The sequence below is a fragment of the Spea bombifrons genome, chromosome 8, assembly GCF_027358695.1.
Source record: "Spea bombifrons isolate aSpeBom1 chromosome 8, aSpeBom1.2.pri, whole genome shotgun sequence".
Taxonomy (NCBI): Eukaryota; Metazoa; Chordata; class Amphibia; order Anura; family Pelobatidae; genus Spea; species Spea bombifrons.
The window spans coordinates 44,333,337-44,354,179 of record NC_071094.1 but is presented as its reverse complement, the minus strand read 5'-3'; the positions used below and the strand labels follow the sequence as shown (position 1 = coordinate 44,354,179).

Sequence of the window (20,843 nt, the reverse complement as noted above, 5' to 3'; positions counted from 1 at the left end):
AAACTGTTGAGAAATATAGATTGTTAGTTTATACCTCAACGACGAAGACTGGTCCCATCGGACAATGACCACTTCTTGAAGATTCATCACTTTATTGCCCGGAGATGATGTTGCAATAATTTAAGATCATTTCAAATGTCCCAATTTTGTATTATTAGCCTGACTAAGCTCCCTGCCGCCTTCTCCCAGAGATCTGGCCTGTCTGACGTTCCTTTTGAACTCCACCTCTGATCCTAATCTTTCGACCGCACCTTTCTTATTATCGCTTTAAGCCAAAAGTACTTTAATATGCATTCCTTTTTGATGTAGCTTCCTATCCATATAACCGTCATTTATTTATCCAGCTAATTATATATATATTGAACCCACCCAGTTGCTTGTTACTTTGTTTATAAACTTTTTGCTGCTCATAGAATTTATGAAAAATATAATCATACAAAATAATAAATATAATTATATACAGCATATATAACAAAAATAGCATACACAGCAACTTAAACAATCAGAATTTTTACTTCAGTAAGCACTGTAGACCGAGTGCAGGGGCTGCATGATTATAGGCACAGAAGGGGTTAATTAGTCAGGATGTGGGGATTGTAGGGGCGATCAGGGGATTATGAGAGCCGTCACAAGCGCCACTGCGAGAGATTTTGCCTCTCGCAAGATGGCAGCACCCTTTAAAAAAAGAAACAAGTTTCCAAGTGGGTCTCGCCAGAGGAGCAGATCCAATACAGATACTGCATTCAACCATGCAAGTCAATGGAGCCCAGCTTTCAAATCATAATATGATTAGTAAAATATATATAAAAAAAAAAAAAAAAAAAAAATGGAAAAAAAATAAAATAGCTAAAAAAATATATAAAAATGTGTATTACATATAAAAATAATTATGCAGTGATGTCGCCATCAGGGGGACCATCCAGTTCCAACAAAGTGTCAAATAAGTCCAAAAATACATAAAAAAAATAAAATTAAAAAAGGTTTATTTTTATGAGCAAGTGCTAAAATTTGCGTTGCATCTTCCCATAAATCCTGACATGGAAAGAGTTAAAATAGTAGCATTTCAATTAATTTTTTTTTAAAAAAGAAAATGAATAGTTTCATGGTGTAAATTGGAGTGGCCGGGTTCAATGATGTCCCAAACAGGGCATAGGCACAGACCGACCAAAATAAAAATATAATATGAAGGTATCTTGTCTTGAAAAAAAACAATATATAACTTGTGTGGGTTCACTAAATAGTAGGGGAGAAAATTACAGCTAAACCCGAGCACCGCAAAAGTGTTAAAAAAAAAAAAACCCCAGTCCTTAAGGGGTTAAATACATATTTATGGTTAATTTATTCCCTTTCCTTTTTTTTGCCAGCAGAACAATTTTTATGTATAAATAAAGCTGAGCCTTCCTGCTTCTAATATGTATCCTGAATCCTCGCAAAAAAAAAAAAAATTCTCCCTTTCAAAGGAAGTTTTAATTTGCTGAGAGGGTAGCTGGTCAGTGGAACAGCCTCCCAGCAGAAGTGGTAGAGGGTAATACAACAAATTTAAAGAATGATTTTTTTTACAGCAGGAAAAACAGACAGACATGATGAGCCAAATTCTAGGCTTCTATAAATATAGAATTTATCACCCACCGGGTAAATACTTACAGTTATTTATTGTATCCGTTAAGGCAGATGTAGCAGAGTAAACGTTATAAGTCGGATTCTCTGTAGCGGAGAGACATGCGGCTTCGGGTGTCTAATTCGTTTTGAAGCTCGGTAGTTGTGGAGTTCGTTTGGTAAAAGTCAAGTTCAATCAGTAAATGGAGAGTAAAATATTTAGTTGCCCAACAACTAAAGCCATCATTCGTCATTTAATCATGCGAGTTTCTCCAAAGCCCCATTACTCATTCAGTCGCTGAAGCGAAGATCAGTTAAAACATAATTAGGGCTCCCTCGTCGCCTAGGAGGATCCGTTCCGTAACATTACCTTGGATTTTATTTGAATTTCTATCACAGAATCTGTTTTTTTTTTATATATACAGTATCTAATAAAAGTCAGTCCACCCCTCGCATGTTTTAAATATTTTATTATATCTTTTGATGTGGCAACACCGAATAAATGACGCGATGCTACAATGTAACGCAGCCTGTCCCCTCAAATATAACTCAACACACAGCCAATGGAGTGCGCCCCTAAGTGGAAATGTCCAAATTGGGCCCAATTAGCCATTTCCCCACCCCTGTGTCATGTGACTCGTTAGTGTTACAAGGTCTCAGGTGTGAATGGGGAGCAGGTGCGTTAACTTTGGTGTCATCGCTCTCACGCTTTCTCATACTGGTCACTGGAAGTCCAACATGGCGCCTCATGGCAATTTCCCAAAGACATTCAATGTTACATAGAACAGCGAGAGTGATATAAAAATTTTGGGCAAATTTTTGGTCACATCCCACATGGCCAGTGCTATGACAAGTATGAAAAAAGAGCGGGCACATGGGCCATACGGATGGTCTGGCTCTAATGAAAATAGTTCTGATGGAGTCACCATTCTTGTTGATTGAATACACTTTGTATTGAATGAAGGGCAGTCCTTGCCTTGATGTTCTTGTCATGCTTTAAAATAAGGACCGATCAACCGATGGGGCCACTCTTCATGAACTGCACGTTAGAGTCAATGCCACCGAGCTCATCCATTGCTGCACTCGAGGTCTTTGCTGATGGACCAGTGACATTATATACACATTGGACCAAAAACAATTCAGACACATTTTTTCATGAGATTTTTTGGTTTATTCATTTTTGGACAACAAATTTGGTCTCCTACCCTTCTGATGCAATCGGGAGGGCTGTATTCCATTCAGAGATCCATGGAGAACTCAAAACATTTCTCTCTCTCTCTGCGGATCCGTCTATATTATTCCGGCCAACGGGAGCACTTCCGCATCAGGGCAGAGCCTCAGCGCGCAACCATGGGGACAACGACCAATTGGGGGAGAGTTTGTCTCTGCAGTGCGTGCCGAGGCTCCACCCCGATGCAGAAGAGCTCTAGGAGGCCAGGGTAATGCAGCGGATCACCAGGACAAGTAGATCACCTTAGAAGAAAGAAAGAGTGAAAGCAGCAGAAAACATAAAGAAGAAGGTGAAGAAGATGACAATGAGCAAGTGAATGAGGAGTGAGTGAATGAGAGAGAGCAACAACTGAAGTTCAAAGGAAAATTCAAAGCTTCCTGCTTTGTTTGTTTCACTGGGGACAGTCGTAGGAATTAATGAAATTGCCAAATTTTATTAAAATTTTAATTCTTATGAATCCAAATGCGCATGCCTAATTCACACACACAGACAAGTCCATGGGTCTGATGTTGTTGACATTTGCCACTTTAGGTTAACAATTATGATATAATTAGAGCAGAACAAACGCTACCTGTTAATGAGTTTAGTTGACAGCCTATGTTGCGTCATGCTGCTTGTACGGCACCTTGGTGTTAATGTGTATGTTATTGTGCAATGAGATTGTTAAACTTCCAGTCCAAAGCTATAATTTAAGAGTTAAATTGTTATTCCAAAGAGCACCCGCTGACAATAAAAAGTGAGAGGACTTTAAACTATCGGTCCGCGTGTGTTTACGGTGGTCTATCGGCTGTGAATCGGAATGATTGTTTTCTTTAATGTATCCGGCTTTCCGTCCTCAAGCCTCTGTTTCTATCATGAAATAACACAAAGTCGCACATCGAGCGTAGGTTATGGTTGGGAACCAGCGCTGTGTTTCAGAATTCCAAAGGACAGTTTCTCGAAGATGCTATGATGTTGTCATTGCTGGGCTAATATCAGGGTCATGGCAGGGTCATGGGGTTTATTAGATTTATGAGATCATCTGGGAAATGTAACTCGTTCCACCATCAACAGAGGCTCAGAACCGACTCACATGGCAACGCTCATAACGAGGCGTGGGTTGTTGAAGAAACGGCCACGGGAACACGAGGAGTTGTGTCCACATTTCCGTCTCTGCCACCCCCAAGCAATAATTATATATATATCATGATAACAGTAGCCAATGATCCCGCAGGCTGCTAAAGTTATCCTTCTGTACTTTTGGGATCTGAAATGGTGGGGAGAACCTTAAGTGGTCAGCAGAGAAGGTAGGGAAATATTTAGAGAGCGTGAAAGAGAGAGTGAACGAGAATGAGAGTATGAGTGTCTTAGAGAGTGAGAGCGAATGAGAATGAATGTGGGCACCAGGCAACAAATTTAAATCCCAAATTAAAAATGCCACTGAATTGGGCAGGGAACCAAAATCGTTGCCCGGAAAACGAGCGGGCCAAGAATAGTTTTTGGCCCATTTGCACATGTCAGTCATTAAGGAATGTAGAGGAATCTGCGATGACCAGATTTTGTTTTATTTTAAAGTAGATCGTCTCCAAAAATAAAAAAATTTGCAACCGGATGAGGAAAAGAAAGAATCTTTTTCATAAAAATTTGAATTATAAATGAATATACCCATTACCCAATAAAATGTCAATGACAGGTCCAAGAGGTCTTTAAAATCTGGGTTGTACATGAGAAGACAACAACCGAGTTCCTCAGACTTCTCTATGCCAACGGATAGTAAAACTGAAAATCCCCCCCCTTAAATTTTAAATCTCTAACAACCTCTTTGGACATGGAGGTTACGATCATCAAACTAAAGTCTAATGTCATCATAATATTATAGAGCTCTCTAAGGCTGAGTACTAGAACTTCCAGTCGTCTAGGAACCATTTGGCTATACTCGGGATGGTCTGGTAGACAGGAGCCTGCCTCAATGCTCTACAGACTTTGCAGTAGCTGCTATCCCACCCGTTTTCCATCCACACGCGGTACTGGGCTCTCCAGTTGAAGTATCTCCTGTATTTCTCGTCATCCTTGTCCAACTCAAGAAGGTAGGCAGCCAGTTCCTTGGGGCTGGAGAAATCGTCTACGTGAATGAAGGCCTCCGCAGGAACAAAACGCTCATAGTTCTTCCGAGATGTTCCTAACACAACTGGCACAGCCCAGGAACCCAATGCGTTGGACCATAACTTCTCAGTGATGTAGTCCTTATAGATGGAATTCTCAAAGGCCAAATAAAACTTGTACTGGGAAACAGTACTATGAAAGTCCTCCTGGCTCAGCTTCATGTTTCCTCTCCCATAGACGTCGATAGGGATGTGTTTCTTAAGCTCCTCATAGTAAGCTATACGAGGAGCACCTGGGTACCATTTACTAACTACCCAAGACACCAGCTTGGACTTGGCCGGAATGGTGAGGTTTTGAGGCTCTTTCAGGGCTTGAATCCTCCCATAAGGTCTGTAGATATCGGAATCCTGGCGGAAAGTCATAGTCATGTTGAAAAGGTTATCGAGGAAATGCAAGTTTCTTATAATCAACGGAGGCTCCATGTTGAACCAGACCCAATGTTGGTGATGAGGCCTTGGTTGCTGGGGCAATGACTTTTTGTCATACATAATATCAAAATGGTGCATGACCACAGCATCAGCTGTATTGTAAACATTTCTGTCTACCGTCAGCTTACACCCAGGAATGCCGTGAACTTTTTGGCACGTGTCCAGCGGGAAATGTGTTCCAAAAGGCCAGGTCCAAAGCAGGACGACAAGCTCCTTCTCCTCCTTCTCTTCTTTCAATGTTACTGCAGTTGTCATATTTTGTTGGTCGCCTGTTTCTTGAGTGGCCTGGGCTTGCGGACAATGAAGGATATTTGGAATGATGTCGCTTCTCCTCCAAGTGAATGAAATGAGGAAAACGAGGAAGATGACGGGAAGGAAGAAGATTATCGTCCGAGAGTTGGATGGTGACTGAGCCATTTGTAAACTGTTGAGAAAGAAAGAAGCTTTTACTCCAAATTATAATACAGAAACACTGCAACGTAAGGAAAGAACATGTTTTCCATTTAACAGATATCAACTAAAGCAGAATTTACTACACAAAGCAAACGAGCTAAACAACATCTCCCGCAAGCCTTCTAACATTCTATCGTGTTTACTAATCAGGAAATAAAACTATTTTATACATTGATATTTAAGTTATAAAATCCCCTAAGAGAATATTGATGAAGGTCATCTGGGGGGGGGGGGAGGGGTTAAAACGGCACTTCCCCCCCCCCCGAAATTCAAAGAGGCCCACTGGAGCAGCTCTCTGTTCTAATGTAGGTTATACTAGACATAGAGAGCAGAGAAAACACCTTGTAGTCGGGGGAGTGCAGCAAGAAAAGCTTTTATTTAATTCTATACACCCCTCTGCTGTCAGAGTGGTTTAGTCTGCTTTCTTCCTCTCCCTGTAGGTGGTCTCCTCCTCTTCACTCTGGCAGCTGATCCTTCACAGACACGGAGTCCCTGCCTGGGCAGAGACACTGTTTGCTTGTCTGAAGACGTGAAATGCGGCGTTTCTTTATAACCGCTGGCGTTACATCCCAAAAACTTCTCAATAGGGAACTTAGGTTTCCACTTGCTACAGCAGAGATCACTTTAAATGGAATTTGGGATCCCTATTTTTTTACTTGCCGAGAGGGTAGTAGATACGTGGAGCAGCATCACAGCAGAAGAGGTTTGAGACTAATACAGTGAGGGAATTTGTTATGTGTTTATATGGGTATGTTTGCATATATATGTATACATGAGTATATAAGTGTTTGTGTATGTATATGTGTATGTGTGTCTATACCTATATGTAAATATGTGGTATATATGGTAAATATGTGGTATATATACCTCAATGGGGGTGGGGGAGGGCAATTCCTGGTGGCAAATCATCCAAGGGGGAGTCGGCACCTTCCCGGTGCTTCCGTTTTTTAGTCTACCATGACCCCCCTTCCAAGCGCGTCCCTCTCATGAGCCCAAATGTAAAGAACCCCAACCTGTTCTTAATCAAACCTGATATGAATTCTTGCCCCGTGTGCCACCTTTTTATTTGAATTTTTGTGCAAAAATTATTACCGCGATATTGATTTATAATACAAAATATTTTCTGCTTTGAATAGGAAACTAACTTCAGCGAATAAGCAGCTGGTCGAATAAAAGGCCATCTTCAGTACCGTGTCATAGACCTTTTTGCTGTTGACTTCAGCTCCCCTGATATACAGTCAAAGACACACATAAACAGCGGGGTACTTACAAACCTGAGGCTCGGTCAGTTGAATAAAGTTAAAAACAAATGTTCCTTTTATTCGGATCCGTATTAAAATCGTAAAATAAAATAGATTAAAATAGAAAATATATCCAAAATATATTTCAGGCCGAAGGCCCGTTGACGCGTTTCGCACTAGCATTGCTTTTGATAAAGCAGCCTCCAGACATCTAACATTTTATTGTGTTTACAAAACGTACATCATTTAGTAACATGATAAGGATAAGAAAGGACATATTTTTCATTAATATTTGAGTTATAAAATCATCATGCCCTTACAAATGTTGACGACTGACGAAAAGGGTATTTAAAATGAACCCTTGTAGCCTCCAAGTTCCTCAGACATGGAGGTTAATATCATGAACTAAAGGTCATCATTACATTTTAGAAATCTCTAAGGCTGAGTACTAGAACTTCCAGTTGTCTAGGAACCAGTTGGCTATACTCGGGATGGTCTGGTAGACAGGAGCCTGCCTCAATGCTCTACAGACTTTGCAGTAGCTGCTATCCCACCCGTTTTCCATCCACACGCGGTACTGGGCTCTCCAGTTAAAGTATCTCATGTATTTCTCGTCATCCTTGTCCAACTCAAGAAGGTAGGCAGCCAGCTCCTTGGGGCTGGAGAAATCGTCTACGTGAATGAAGGCCTCCGCAGGAACAAAACGCTCATAGTTCTTCCGAGATGTTCCTAACACAACTGGCACAGCCCAGGAGCCAAATGCGTTGGACCATAACTTCTCAGTGATGTAGTCCTTATAGATGGAATTCTCAAAGGCCAAATAAAATTTGTACTGGGAGATAGTGCTGTAGAAGTCATCCCGACTCAGCTTCATATTTCTTTTTCCGTAGACATCGATAGGGATGTGTTTCTTAAGCTCCTCATAGTAAGCTATACGAGGAGCACCTGGGTACCACTGACTAACTACCCAAGACACCAGCTTGGACTTGGCCGGAATGGTGAGGTTTTGAGGCTCTTTCAGGGCTTGAATCCTCCCATAAGGTCTGTAGATATCGGAATCCTGGCGGAAAGTCATAGTCATGTTGAAAAGGTTATGGAGGAAATGCAAGTTTCTTATAATCAACGGAGGCTCCATGTTGAACCAGACCCAATGTTGGTGATGAGGCCTTTGTTGCTGGGGCAATGATTTTTTGTCATACATGATATCTACATGATGCATGACCACAGCATCAGCTGTATTGTAAACATTTCTGTCTACCGTCAGCTTACACCCAGGAATACCGTGAACTTTTTGGCACGTGTCCAGCGGGAAATGTGTTCCAAAAGGCCAGGTCCAAAGCAGGACGACCAGCTCCTTCTCCTCCTTCTCCTCTTTCAATGTTACTGCAGTTGTCGTATTTTGTTGGTCGCCAGTTTCTCGAGTGGCCTGGGCTTGCGGACAATGAAGGATATTTGGAATGATGTCACTTCTCCTCCAAGTGAAAGAAATGAGGAACACGAGGAAGATGACAGGAAGGAAGAAGATTATCGTCCGAAAGTGGGGCGGAGTCTGAGTCATTTTTAAACTGTTGAGAAAGAAGGAAGTTTAGCATTTATTCAAAGCAATAATACACATTCATGGCGAAACAAAAGAAGAAACAATCATTTTAAAAATTCTTTTTTTTCAGTTTTTAAGATACCAGGTCGTATAGCTTCTTCTGACAAACCTTTTCTATTCAGCCAATACCTTTAGTTTGAGGTTTTCTAATCTCGGGTTTGCCCCCATTCCCTGCTTTCACCCCACCAAGGTGAGCACAACTGTGTGTGTTACCTTCATCAAAGATAATGAGATTTGTAGATCACCGACGGTTAGGCATTACGTCAACAAACAGGGTATGACAACAACATTTTGTGATGTTTAGACGTTTGTGTGATACAGCAGGGTGGAACGTCCCAATCCCAATGTATTTCTCCGACATGTTGCATTGTTTGGGTTCCATGGAGTCTATTTCTCTAGACAGATATGTTCTCGCTACCTCTCCACGAAGAAAGACAACAGGCCTTCCAAAGGGCCGGTTCTCATAATTTCCATGATGTCATCAAAAAACAGTTACATGGCTCTTCTGCTCCAAGAGATATGTAACACGGATAAGGCTTTATATTTTGTTAGTATTTCTTGATTTATATGGCGCCATCATATTCCTTACAATCTAGACCAGCCGCGTAACTGTATCGCAGTGCGACCATTGCTTGAATGAATATTCTTACTAGACCTATGTATAGACTGAGCGAAGAGCGAGCGGCTATGGTGGGAACGCCTAGCATCAGGAGCGCGGCTAGGAAAGGTGAGGCGGAAGTCGGTAGAAGGAGAAGCATCCCTTCTGAAGTCTTGTTTACATGCGTAAGAGGAGAATTTAAAAAACGCTTCACTCAGGTGGAATGAGCTATGGAAAGATTCTACCATTTTATTGATTTAAAAAAGCATAATGTAGTGCACCGATCATTGTATATCTCATAGGTGTCAAATACTGTATTTGCTTGATTATAAGACGACCCTGATTATAAGACGACCCCCCAAAATCTGAATATTAATTTATGAAAAAAAGAAAAAGCCTGAATATATATATAATATTCATGCCCTTTAAATTGTAAGGGTCTGATCTGCTTAATAGCTTAAGGCCTACTTTGATATACTACACCATAATTTTTTTTCTTTCTTTTTTCTCTTCCTTTTACATACGAGCCATTTGGACACTGTGTGTGGGAACTCTCGCTGGAAGGGTATCTTTGTACATATTATTTTTGTGTTGCACATATAATTTACTCACTTATTATTTGGGTGCGCAGACACTTGTGTGGTTTTTTTGATTGTATTTAATTTGAAACATTTTGGGGAGTTTGTTCCTGTGTTTTTGCAGCACCACTTCACCAGAAGGTGTAATACTTATATTTAATTAGAATATCGCGCTTCACTTTTTTGTATTTTGAGTAATATAATCTATGGTTGACATGACTTTCAGAACAATGGCCCTGAAAGATCGTGACATTTTAGAAATCTTTCATGTTAGAACTTCCCATCTTCTAGGAACCAGTTGGCTATACTCGGGATGGTCTGGTAGACAGGAGCCTGCCTCAACGCTCTACAGACTTTGCAGTAGCTACTAGGCCACCCTTCCCTTGTCCACACGCGGTATTGGGTTCTCCACTCAAAGTATCTCCTGTATTTCTCGTCATCCTTGTCCAACTCGAGAAGGTAGGCAGCCAGTTCCTTGGGGCTGGAGAAATCGTCTACGTGAATGAAGGCCTCTGGAGGAACAAAACGCTCATAGTTCTTCCGAGATGTTCCTAACACGACTGGCACAGCCCAGGAACCCAACGCGTTGGACCATAACTTCTCAGTGATGTAGTCCTTATAGATGGAATTCTCAAAGGACAAATAAAATTTGTACTGAGAGATAGTGCTGTGCAGATCAGCTTTGCTCAACGTCATGTATCCTTTCCCGTAGATGTCAATTGCAAGATGTTTCTGTAGCTCTTGATAATAAAGTACGCGAGGCGCACCTGGGTACCATTTGCTAACCACCCAAGCAACCAGCTTAGACTTTGTAGGAATGGTAATATTTTGAGGTTCTTTCGAGGCTTGAAGCCGACCGTAAGGGCTTGCGATGTCAGAGTCTTGCCGGAATGTCAGGGTCATGTTGAAGAGATTATCTAGAAAATGCAAGTTTCTTATAATCAATGGAGGTTCCAAGTTGAACCAGACCCAATGTTGGTGATGAGGTCTTGGTTGCTGTGGCAATGACTTTTTGTCATACATGATATCTACATGATGCATGACCACAGCATCAGCTACATTGTAAGCTTTCCTGTCTACCGTCAGCTTACACCCTGGAATATCGAAAACTGAGTGGCAAGTGTCCAGCGGGAATCGCATTCCATAGGGCCAAGTCCACAGTAGGACAACAAGCTCCTTCTCCATCTCTACCTTCAAACTTTGAGTTGTCACATTTTTTTGGTAAGCTGTTTTTTCATCGGCCTTAAGTGGTGGACACCGGAGCATATTTGGAACAATGTCGTGTCTCCTCAAAATAAACGAGATGAGGAATATAAAGAAGATGGCGGGGAGGAAGATCACCGTCCGCGAGCAGGTTTGTGTCTGAGTCATATTTAAACTGTCGAGAAAGAAAACACTTCAGAATTTATTCATATATTAATACAGACACACATAAAACAGTGATATACGCTATAAGCAGTGACGTATTTTGGCTTTGACCCACCGCTGACCACTGCAGCCGCCATCTTGTATGTCGAGCGCCAAAGTCATATCACAGCGCACTGTATTTTGAGGATGTTTTTTGCGATGTAGCCTGGAGCCTGCGCCGGTCTATGGAGGGGCAGCACGCTGTTAAGCCCGATCATCCAATATGGCTATTTGTCCCCCTAGTTTCTCAGTACAGGGCTGCCGTCCCCTGAAACTGCCACCCTCGATGGCCTAGACCAGAATACTCCACTAAATATAGGTAATCTAGGAAGCTGACTAAGGTGCTGTATGGGTATGTATGGATATTTCTGGTTTATCTTCTGAGATAGGTGGGCTCCATACCCTCAAGGTTATTCTTTTGCTTTCAAACCTCCATCCCACCAGCACTGGATGTGGGTCACGGGGGTAAAACATAGGAGGGTATTGGGTACCTCCTGTAGGTTAATTATATGTCAACACCACCATTCCACAGGTAATTGTTATGGTATCGGCATGCCTGGGAACTTTCACCTGTCATTATTTAAAGATACACTTAATTAAGTCACCTGCATTCAAGCAGGGAGATCAACAGTAACATTCTGGGAACAAAAGGACCCATTGGGAGTCTTATATATGATCACAGAGGGGAGGCATAGGAAGGAGTCAGCTCCAGTCTGTGTGACCCGGAGAATCTGCCCTTTCACCCTGCGACTGGGGCAAAAACCCTGATAGTTCCCAGGCACGGGTATAAGTTATTCTTTCACTTAAAAAAAATATTTCCAACACAAAAAATATTTAATACAGTATTTCATATGAATATAATTGTAACATAAGAGCTTATCCCACCATATAAACACAAGACCCACCGACACAAACTCACTCTGATCACCCTTAGCCAAACTGATGCAAACTCAAAAAAACACTTAAGTACACAGACCACACTCAGCCCGGCTGATGCACACTCACATTACCGCTCCTTTCCATACTCACCACTTTCAGACACTCTGAGCACTCTCAGCCGCGCCGACCCACTCCAAATTAAAATTCAGAGTCTCTCACAATTAAGCTTTTTAAATTATAAAATTACCGTCAGTCCCTCTGGGGGCTCCTCTACTACTCTGTGGTCCTAGAGTAATCGTCCCGTGTGCCCCGATGGTTATTTTAACCCTACGTGCGACCGGCTCACCTTCCACGGAGTTATAAAACTTTAAGAGGAAATATAAGTAGGCCACCTTTTACCGCCAAGCGCCTTTTAAAAGGTACAATGGACAAGATGATGTCATTTGTGATGTCATGTCTAATGCCATTAGCATATCCAACGATGGCGTGTGGTAAAATTTAGAGCCCAGTGTTTTTGCGTCTAAGTAAGAAATTGCAAGGAAAATAAATGAAAACAACAAAGCTAAATTATATAAAACAAATATTTTAAAACTTAAATTGGAATAAATAATAGCTGGCGCGGTCTTCGGGAACAAAAAATCTTTGTATTCTACGAATATTCGCCTGTTCCTGTGCAGAGTAGGGGTTAATAGGGAAATCGGTAGGAGCGCACAAGCATTTAAAGGTCTGTAGGAGCGACTCTATTGGTCTCCGGCTGGGGGCTCGTCTACGTTTATCCGCCGCCATATTCATTTCTTCCTTATTCGGTTTCAACAACTCAAACACAACATTCGTGTTCGTTTTTTAATGTTCTCCTGAATACAAATACACAAGTCTCATAAATAATCACAAGGCGTGGTTCTTTGTCTTTTATTGCATGGTTTAATTAACTATAATAACGCCAGGCATGAAATCACATGACTGTTGTAGCTTCGATTCTCCGGGCTAGGCTTAACTCCCCATTAAAAAACCCCCAATAAAGAAAGCCCCAGGCGAGAGCATGGAGCAAGAAGGGCGCATGACTGAGGGGACGACAGGCAGCCCTCTCCCCCTCCCGTTTTCCTGTTTTTTTTTAGTAAATTTGCTGAGTCAGCTAGGGGGGCCGTCGGTCAATGTTGATTGACGGCCCTGAGCTGACAATTGATAGGTGTGCATCATCTTACTGTGCTTAGGGGTGGGGGTCACTATATATACGGGAGCCCACCCCGTTTAGGTCACTTTTTCGATTGACCAGGAAAGCTTTCCCTCCCTCCCACCCCTCTTTTTTCTGTTTCTTGGTGGTTGGTTATCAAGCTGGCATAGCGCAAGGGTTAACCACCTTAGGTGTGGTTTGACCCGTGGTGCACAGGCCCTCGGCCTAAGTGCAGGACACTCCTTGGGCTTGTGCCTTGGTGAATCCTAGTCGTGACAATGGCTGCCGTGCAGGGGACGCCGGTGGTCTCTACGTTTTTACGGTTTTACGCCTGTGCCAGCCGGTTCGGTAGTTTACAATTTAGGGTTACGATTTGTAGCCTTTATATTTGGTTTACAATTGTTAGTTTTAAGGCTTGCACGTGTCATAAGTAAGTCGGGTGGTGCGGCACCTGCATTGCTATATTATATACTATGTTATATGGTGTTTCCAAATAAAGTTCATTTTACTATGAATCACGGTGTCGAAGGCGTAAAGCGGACTGCACCGTGGCCTTATTTTTCCATAGTTGACTATAATAAAGCATTATATTATTTACTTTGTGTTTGTGTATTTATTGTGGGAAGGGGGGTAAAAGAGGGCGTCGGATTGGCGCTACCTCAGTCATGACACCACACCATAAATATGGATGAGAAAAGGCCACAGCCAATTTTATTTATTAGAGTCATTGTCACGCCAAAACCTGAAACAATAAACATCGGTGCGTTAACAAGGACAATGACTCAAACACCAACATGTAAATATTTACAATAAACACCCAAGCTTGCCAAGCAATCCAGGTACCAGAACCAAATACCACTTAAGGAAGGGACATACCGAGATGCCCCCACCCTGACCTGAGGTTCCAGCACTGACAGCCAAGCACCTCCCACCAGATGTTACCAGCCATTCACTTACCACCACATTAACCCCCTGGATACCTGGCAAGCTGCCGCCCCACAGACTGTGACAAACGACACAAACCTACAAACAAAAGAAAAAGGGAGGGAGGGTGGGACGCGCAACCAGGTAAGCTAACCACAAAAAATGGTTCCTGAGCCCGGGAAAGCAGCCACTTATATAATCTTCCCCCAACTCCACCCCTGAAATTCCCGCCAAAAAGCATCCACCCTAGTTTGTCCTCAAGCTCTTCTCCATTAATGAACTTTAGACATACACACAAGTCAGGCTGGCAAGCATTCTACCCCGTTCTAACGATCCAGTACTAAGGTGACCTCAAAAATTCTTTCCATGGTAAATACATTTGTTAAAAGGGTGTTCAGCGTGAACGTTTGTGGGCGTTGGAATTCCAAAATGCGGTTTCTCCATCAACCTGAGTCTTAGCATAACGAGGGATTCACCCGCGAGCTGACGTTATCGGTACAAGGACGGCAATAATGGCTTAAGGTAGAAGCAGAGCTGGTGGGTTTGACCAAATCTTCATCCTTGAGAGCGTTAGAACTTCAATGTTCTAGAAACCACGTGGCTATACTTGGGATGGTCTGGTAAAATGGAGATTGTTTCATGTACCTGCAGATTCCACAGTAGGCTGTGTCTAGCCCTTTCCCATTCCAAACCTTGTACTGGGCTCTCCAGTTAAAGTATCTCCTGTATTTCTCGTCATCCTTGTCCAACTCAAGAAGGTAGGCAGCCAGTTCCTTGGGGCTGGAGAAATCGTCTACGTGAATGAAGGCCTCTGCAGGAACAAAACGCTCATAGTTCTTCCGAGATGTTCCTAACACAACTGGCACAGCCCAGGAGCCAAATGCGTTGGACCATAACTTCTCAGTGATGTAGTCCTTATAGATGGAGTTCTCAAAGGCCAAATAAAATTTGTACTGAGAGATAGTGCTGTGGAGGTCGGCTCTGCTCAGCTTCATGTTTCCTTTCCCGTAGACATCAATATGAATGTGTTCCTTAAGCTCCTTATAGTAAGCTATACGAGGAGCACCAGGATACCACTGACTAACTACCCAAGACACCAGCTTGGTCTTGAGTGGGATGGTTACGTTTTGAGGTTCCTTCAATGCTTGAATCCAACCATAAGGAGTTACAATATCAGAATCCTGGCGGAAAGTCATAGTCACGTTGAAAAGGTTATCTAGGTAATGCAAGTTTCTTATAATCAACGGAGGCTCCATGTTAAACCAGACCCAGCTCTGGTGATGAGGCCTTGGATTCTGGGGCAATGACTTTTTGTCATACATGATATCGGCATGGTGCATGACCACAGCATCAGCTACATTGTAGAAATTCCTGTCTGCTGTCAACCTACAATCAGGAATACCATGAACAGGGAGGCAAGTGTCCAAAGGGAAGTGGGTTCCGAAAGGCCAGTTCCAAACTAGGACAAGGAACTCCTTCTCTTGATTCCGTGTGGAACCTGTTCCATTTTGTCCATCTACTGTTTTTGCAACGGCCCCGAATTGTTGACACACGAGGTTTTGCGGGATAAGAATGTTCCTCCTCCAGGCAATTGAAATTACAAACACAATGAGGATGGCGGCAAGGAAAATGATCACGGTCCGAGAGCAGAATGGTGCTAGAGCCATTGTTAAACTGTTAAGACAAAAGGAACTGTAAAATATCAACTCAAGCACATCGTTTTATGAGTGGGGAATACAATGTACCCAAAAGCCATCATACATTACGTTTTGTTTTCTACTATCACATCACACCAGGGCAGACGAGGTCTAGACCTTCCGTTCTTGCCTTTTTGTACCATTAATAACTATTCCTACACAGGGAAGAGGCATGAGTGTCTGCATCGTTTTTTTTCCAGTGGGGCAAAATATCCTCCCCACCTTAACCCTCTCCCACCCTAATACCTCCTTACCTCATCCCCATTGGCTACCTTTGTTGGTTCAGAAGAGGGGTTTCCTGATTGGAGGTAAATGTCAAAAAAGGACTGAAGACTTCTTGTAGCCCCCAAATAAAATAAAAACTAACCTTTGGCACTCCAGTTGTACTCACTTTCCCATACCAGACTGTCTGAGAGTCATGGGAGCTGGAGTATTAACTAACCCTGGCTGCAATACATGTTAGAAATAAAACTACCTTCTGTCTGCAGCCTGCAAACTGTGTCTCTGCCCAGGCGGGGACTCTGTGTCTGTGAAGAAGCAGCGAGCAGAGTGAAGGGGAGGAGAGCGGGCCAAACCACTCTGCCAGCAGAGGGGTGAACAGAATTAAATGAAAGCTTTTTGCCGATTACCAGGTGTTTTTTCTGCCTCTAAGTCTAGCTAAACAGTCCAAACTGCCTACTCCCTTCCCTGCTGCTTCAATGGCCTCTTTGAGTTTTCTTTTTTAATGTAATACAATGGCATGCAATAGCGGGCACCATGTGTATAATGCATAGCTACCAACATTCCTGAAATTATCCAGGCTTTTTAGCTGTTCTGGTAAATGTCCTAGCTTTTGAACTAGGTGTGAAAATGAAGGGATGATTATTAAAGCAAACTGCTGGAGAGAAATATTGCACTTGGCCAGGCCAACATGTCTCGGTAGGTGATTGCAGGAAGGACAAGTTTTATGATGAGGTCGCTATTCAACTAGATGCTGGGTGAGAGTTGTGGGAGTTTTATGTCACCACTTTTTTGCTGCTCCTGGAGATGTAGGCTCATTTTACAGTCAACTAGAGGAAAAAAAACATAGAAGAAAAACATAGGGAGTATAAAGAACCCCTGCTGGCAAGATGTAGTACTGCAATAGACCGTCTCTCAGAGGAGGAGGAGGAACACAAAAAAGATGGCGCCAACCATGAATAAAAAGACGACGAAAGACACAGAAACATCACTCCTGAGGAAGCCCCAGAAGGCGAAACGCGTAAAGAGAGGACTTTTTTATTCCAGTACTTTTACCATTTTTGATTACTGGTTTTTAATTTTTTATTTACTTTTATCTTTGGACTCAACGGACTGATTTTTAAATATTTATCTATTTATTGTGGCGATATTTATTTATTTATTTTTAAATCATGTACTTGTAGTCCATTTGGTATTTTTTGTATAGGGCTTTGCCCTCAAATAAATTTCCGTTAATTAACTACTTGGTTGGCCACCTACTTACGGTAAATTCCGATATCAACACTATATTTTCTGGGACCAACACGAGACTGCAGACAAACGTAAAGGAGGAATCGATCAGGAGCCACCCTCTGGAGAATCCAACGCTGAACACTCTCTACATAAGAGTAAGTGCATCCACCACCTTATGGTACTCCCTCCCTGAAAGATACCATCCCATGTTTGTTTGGTGTTGTGTTTTGTCCACATATTCAAGCGGACAGACGGGTCCATAGAGGATTTTTTCTTTCACTTTGAAGCATCACGTACACTTGTGAGTGCATACAGTATTTTTATCTGTTAAATTGACTGACTATACGTCTACACTATTATTTTTTTCTTTATAATATAGTGGAAAAACAGGCTCTATACAATAAAGTGCAATCACATAAAAGCTGCTGTAGGTTCCGTCTAAAAATTCTGAAAAAATGGGTTGTAACAAAAAACACGAGGGAGACCCGACTGGTCTCAAGTGTAGGAAGCCTCGTAGTTAGGCCCAGGAGACTCGGGGCGAAGCGGCGAGCGCACCTCACTCCCCGACCAGTCCCCGTTAACGCCATCGGGAAAGAAAGTTGTGTTTTACCGAGAGGGTTATAGATAGGTGGAACAGCCTCCCAGCAAAGGTGGTAGAGGGTAATACAGGGAGGATATTAAACATGCATGGGATGGCTCCTATATCCAGGCCGGGACAGACGACCGTCTCTGCCCCGACAGTTAAAATGCGTGCTTTCACCCATAAATTTACTAAATGGATCCTAACTAGATGTCCTACGGATCACTTACACCGGATCCTCTCTTTGCTGATTGGCTGCAATGCTTTAGGGTTTGTGAAAACTTGGGGGAGAGGGGGAAAAAATGTCAGTCAGATGATGATAGTGTGCAGGATACGTGGACCTCTCCCGCCGAGGAGTGATGATTGCCAAGGGCAAGGCTGGGCAATAAGCAGAGTAGATTTAACAGATGCAAGGAATGACGCAAAGGTCCTCGGTTCTTTTGAGTCCCCGCCCATTACATGTATGAAAAGCGACACAGTTACAGAATCATTTCTCTGGGATGCGGTGCTTCACGGCCTGACCAGCAGCAGATAGTTTGTACCATGTGACTGTCCGCTGGATATGCCTGTCCGGTCAGGGGCCGTGCTAATGTTATTTTGCCATAAAGCATCAGCTCAGTGTGGTGTCTGAGCCGGAAAAGTCACCCAAAATATCACATGACTGACAGCGACGGCGGCTCCAGGGCTGCAGATAAAGGGGGTTTATTGGAACAAAATGTGATAAAACCAGACATTACCGTGTACAAAATAACCCAGGTTGTAAAGGGGTTAATGTAAAAACCAACATAATAATGGAGAGTAGGAAGAAAACACGTACAAGGAGGAAATGTAATGTGTTACGTGAGAAACCGCTCGCCTATTAAATTTTATATGTATTGCCGAAAACAAACAAAAAAAATAATACTGTCGAGAACTAAAAAATAAAAAAAATCTACTTTTATATCAATATTTTAATGTCGGATTCATAATAATAATGTCATAAATTTCCTTTTACAAAAACTCACCAAATTGCAAACGGTTAAAAAAAAAATGTAAATACAGTGCCCGTCTTCACACACATTCATATTGATTAAAACTATCCAAAAAAATTAACTCTTTGTTTTTTTATATATATATATATTATATATAAATTAAATAATTTTTTTTTTTTTTTTTTTTAAACTTTTTGGGGCGTCAATCCCAGATTTTCCAAGTATCTACTAACATGCCGGCATTTTTTTTGAAATTATTATTATTTTTTATTTTTTTATCTACATAAAATGAGATAAAAAATAAAATAAAAATGTCGTGATGTGGCGGCGAGTAGACTGGCTAGCCGGAGGTTGGCGCGTGAAATGAAAGAATTATTGCGAAAATTGTCCTGCATGCAACACCCAGGGATTTCATCATTCGGAATTAACCCTTCGCCTCCTGCAGTAGATTACGACGCTACTTCAGGAGGCAAAGGGTTATTGGTCGTTTTCTATATCGTTCATTGATTGATTGAAAAGGTAAGGAGGGCGCTGGGCACAGGAGCTTACGATCTAGAAGGAGTTGGGGGGGGATTTTACACAAGAGGTAAGTGTTTTAATAAAGGCTATGCATTACTTATATCATTTGAGGTTTTTCCCCTTAAAATAAGCAATTTTTTAAAAAAAAATCTTTTTATTAATTAATTTTAATTTTGGATTATTATTATTTTTTTAATTAATCCACAATTAATTGGAATAATAAAAATAAAAAGGAATCAACCAAACAAAAAAGAGACAATTTTACCTGCTTACCCGTCTTTCTCCTTATAATGCATCAACGCGGTGACGCCAAGGGCTATCAGCGACTGTCTTGCTTCCGTAGGACTACAATTCCCACTATCCTCACCCCCCTGTTGCCCGCCAAAATATGGACACAATCCCCAGTCCCTGTCCTTTTTTTCAGACCCACGAGGTTCCAGTGATGGAAAACGACCACGCTCATCACTGTCAGCCAGACTATGATGACGAGCCACGCAATAAAAAAAAAAATATCCAAGCTGCTGCAGAACTAAAATTCCCATCATCCACTGCCCAGCTGCAGCAATCCCTACCACCTTTAGGTGGATCTACTAAACGCAGCAATAAAGCAATTGCGTGATAATGTTCTCTTACCTGCGAGAGCTTCGAGGCGCAGAGTCTGTTTAAAGGGCATCCAGCGTCCAGGGTTCTGTCTTACCTCTGGCTGCAGTATAACCATTCGTACCTCGTACCTCCGCCTTAATCTGCATTAAACTATACCGGGTTTTCCTGTTCAGTATTGGGACAGAAAGTTAATGTAATGACTCAATACATATTTTTTTGAAAATATACATATATATATATATATAATTAAATAAATTAAAAAAAAAATAATTAAAAACGACTCGGATTTGTAAAATAAAAAGTTTAAATAGAGGAAAGGGTTAAAAAAAAGAGGCAGGTATATTTTGGAGGTGGAGAACGGCCGTGGCGATATGCCACAAGTCTATTCGTTAAATCACAAGCTGTACAAAAAATTTTAGCAGGATGTTTTGGTAACTTTACTGAGAGGGTGGTAGATACATGGAACAGCTCCCAGAAGAGGTGGTAGAGAGTAATACAGTGAGGGGATTTAAAGATGCATGGGATAGACGAGACCGACGACTGATTAAGGTTTGAGTTTTAACGGCAGGAGAAACGGCCGACTATACGGGGGCCGCTGGGGGCCGATCTGCTTATACGAGAATGTTGGAAAGAAGCCTAAAGCAAATGATCTTGCAGCTGTACAGTCTCTCATTACATCGCTATCGTGAAAGGGAAGTCCCACTGAACAAAAAAAAATTCCTATTTGAGCAAAACCCCCAGCACTGTATACAGTAATATAACCCCCCCAGCACTGT

General features: G+C 42.0%; 4 protein-coding genes across 4 annotated transcripts; all 4 read right to left on the bottom strand.

The window, feature by feature from the left end:
- Nucleotides 1-4,399: 4,399 nt before the first annotated feature.
- On the bottom strand, nt 4,400-5,836 carry LOC128503184 (3-galactosyl-N-acetylglucosaminide 4-alpha-L-fucosyltransferase FUT3-like). The gene has a single exon (XM_053473221.1). It carries the CDS (start codon nt 5,812-5,814, stop codon nt 4,705-4,707), a length of 1,110 nt encoding a protein of 369 aa, XP_053329196.1. The 5' UTR covers nt 5,815-5,836; the 3' UTR covers nt 4,400-4,704.
- Nucleotides 5,837-7,214: 1,378 nt separating this feature from the next.
- Nucleotides 7,215-20,123, bottom strand: LOC128503183 (3-galactosyl-N-acetylglucosaminide 4-alpha-L-fucosyltransferase FUT3-like). The gene is made up of 2 exons (XM_053473220.1): nt 20,098-20,123; nt 7,215-8,656 (listed from the first exon to the last, which is right to left on the bottom strand). Exon 2 carries the CDS (start codon nt 8,647-8,649, stop codon nt 7,540-7,542), a length of 1,110 nt encoding a protein of 369 aa, XP_053329195.1. The 5' UTR covers nt 8,650-8,656; nt 20,098-20,123; the 3' UTR covers nt 7,215-7,539.
- LOC128503186 (3-galactosyl-N-acetylglucosaminide 4-alpha-L-fucosyltransferase FUT3-like) lies at nt 9,820-20,155 on the bottom strand. The gene is made up of 2 exons (XM_053473223.1): nt 20,098-20,155; nt 9,820-11,242 (listed from the first exon to the last, which is right to left on the bottom strand). The coding sequence occupies exon 2, from the start codon at nt 11,233-11,235 to the stop codon at nt 10,135-10,137; it is 1,101 nt and encodes a 366-aa protein (XP_053329198.1). The 5' UTR covers nt 11,236-11,242; nt 20,098-20,155; the 3' UTR covers nt 9,820-10,134.
- LOC128503938 (3-galactosyl-N-acetylglucosaminide 4-alpha-L-fucosyltransferase FUT3-like) lies at nt 14,824-20,172 on the bottom strand. Its single transcript, XM_053474133.1, has 2 exons — nt 20,098-20,172; nt 14,824-15,919 (listed from the first exon to the last, which is right to left on the bottom strand). Exon 2 carries the CDS (start codon nt 15,910-15,912, stop codon nt 14,824-14,826), a length of 1,089 nt encoding a protein of 362 aa, XP_053330108.1. The 5' UTR covers nt 15,913-15,919; nt 20,098-20,172.
- Nucleotides 20,173-20,843: the final 671 nt, after the last annotated feature.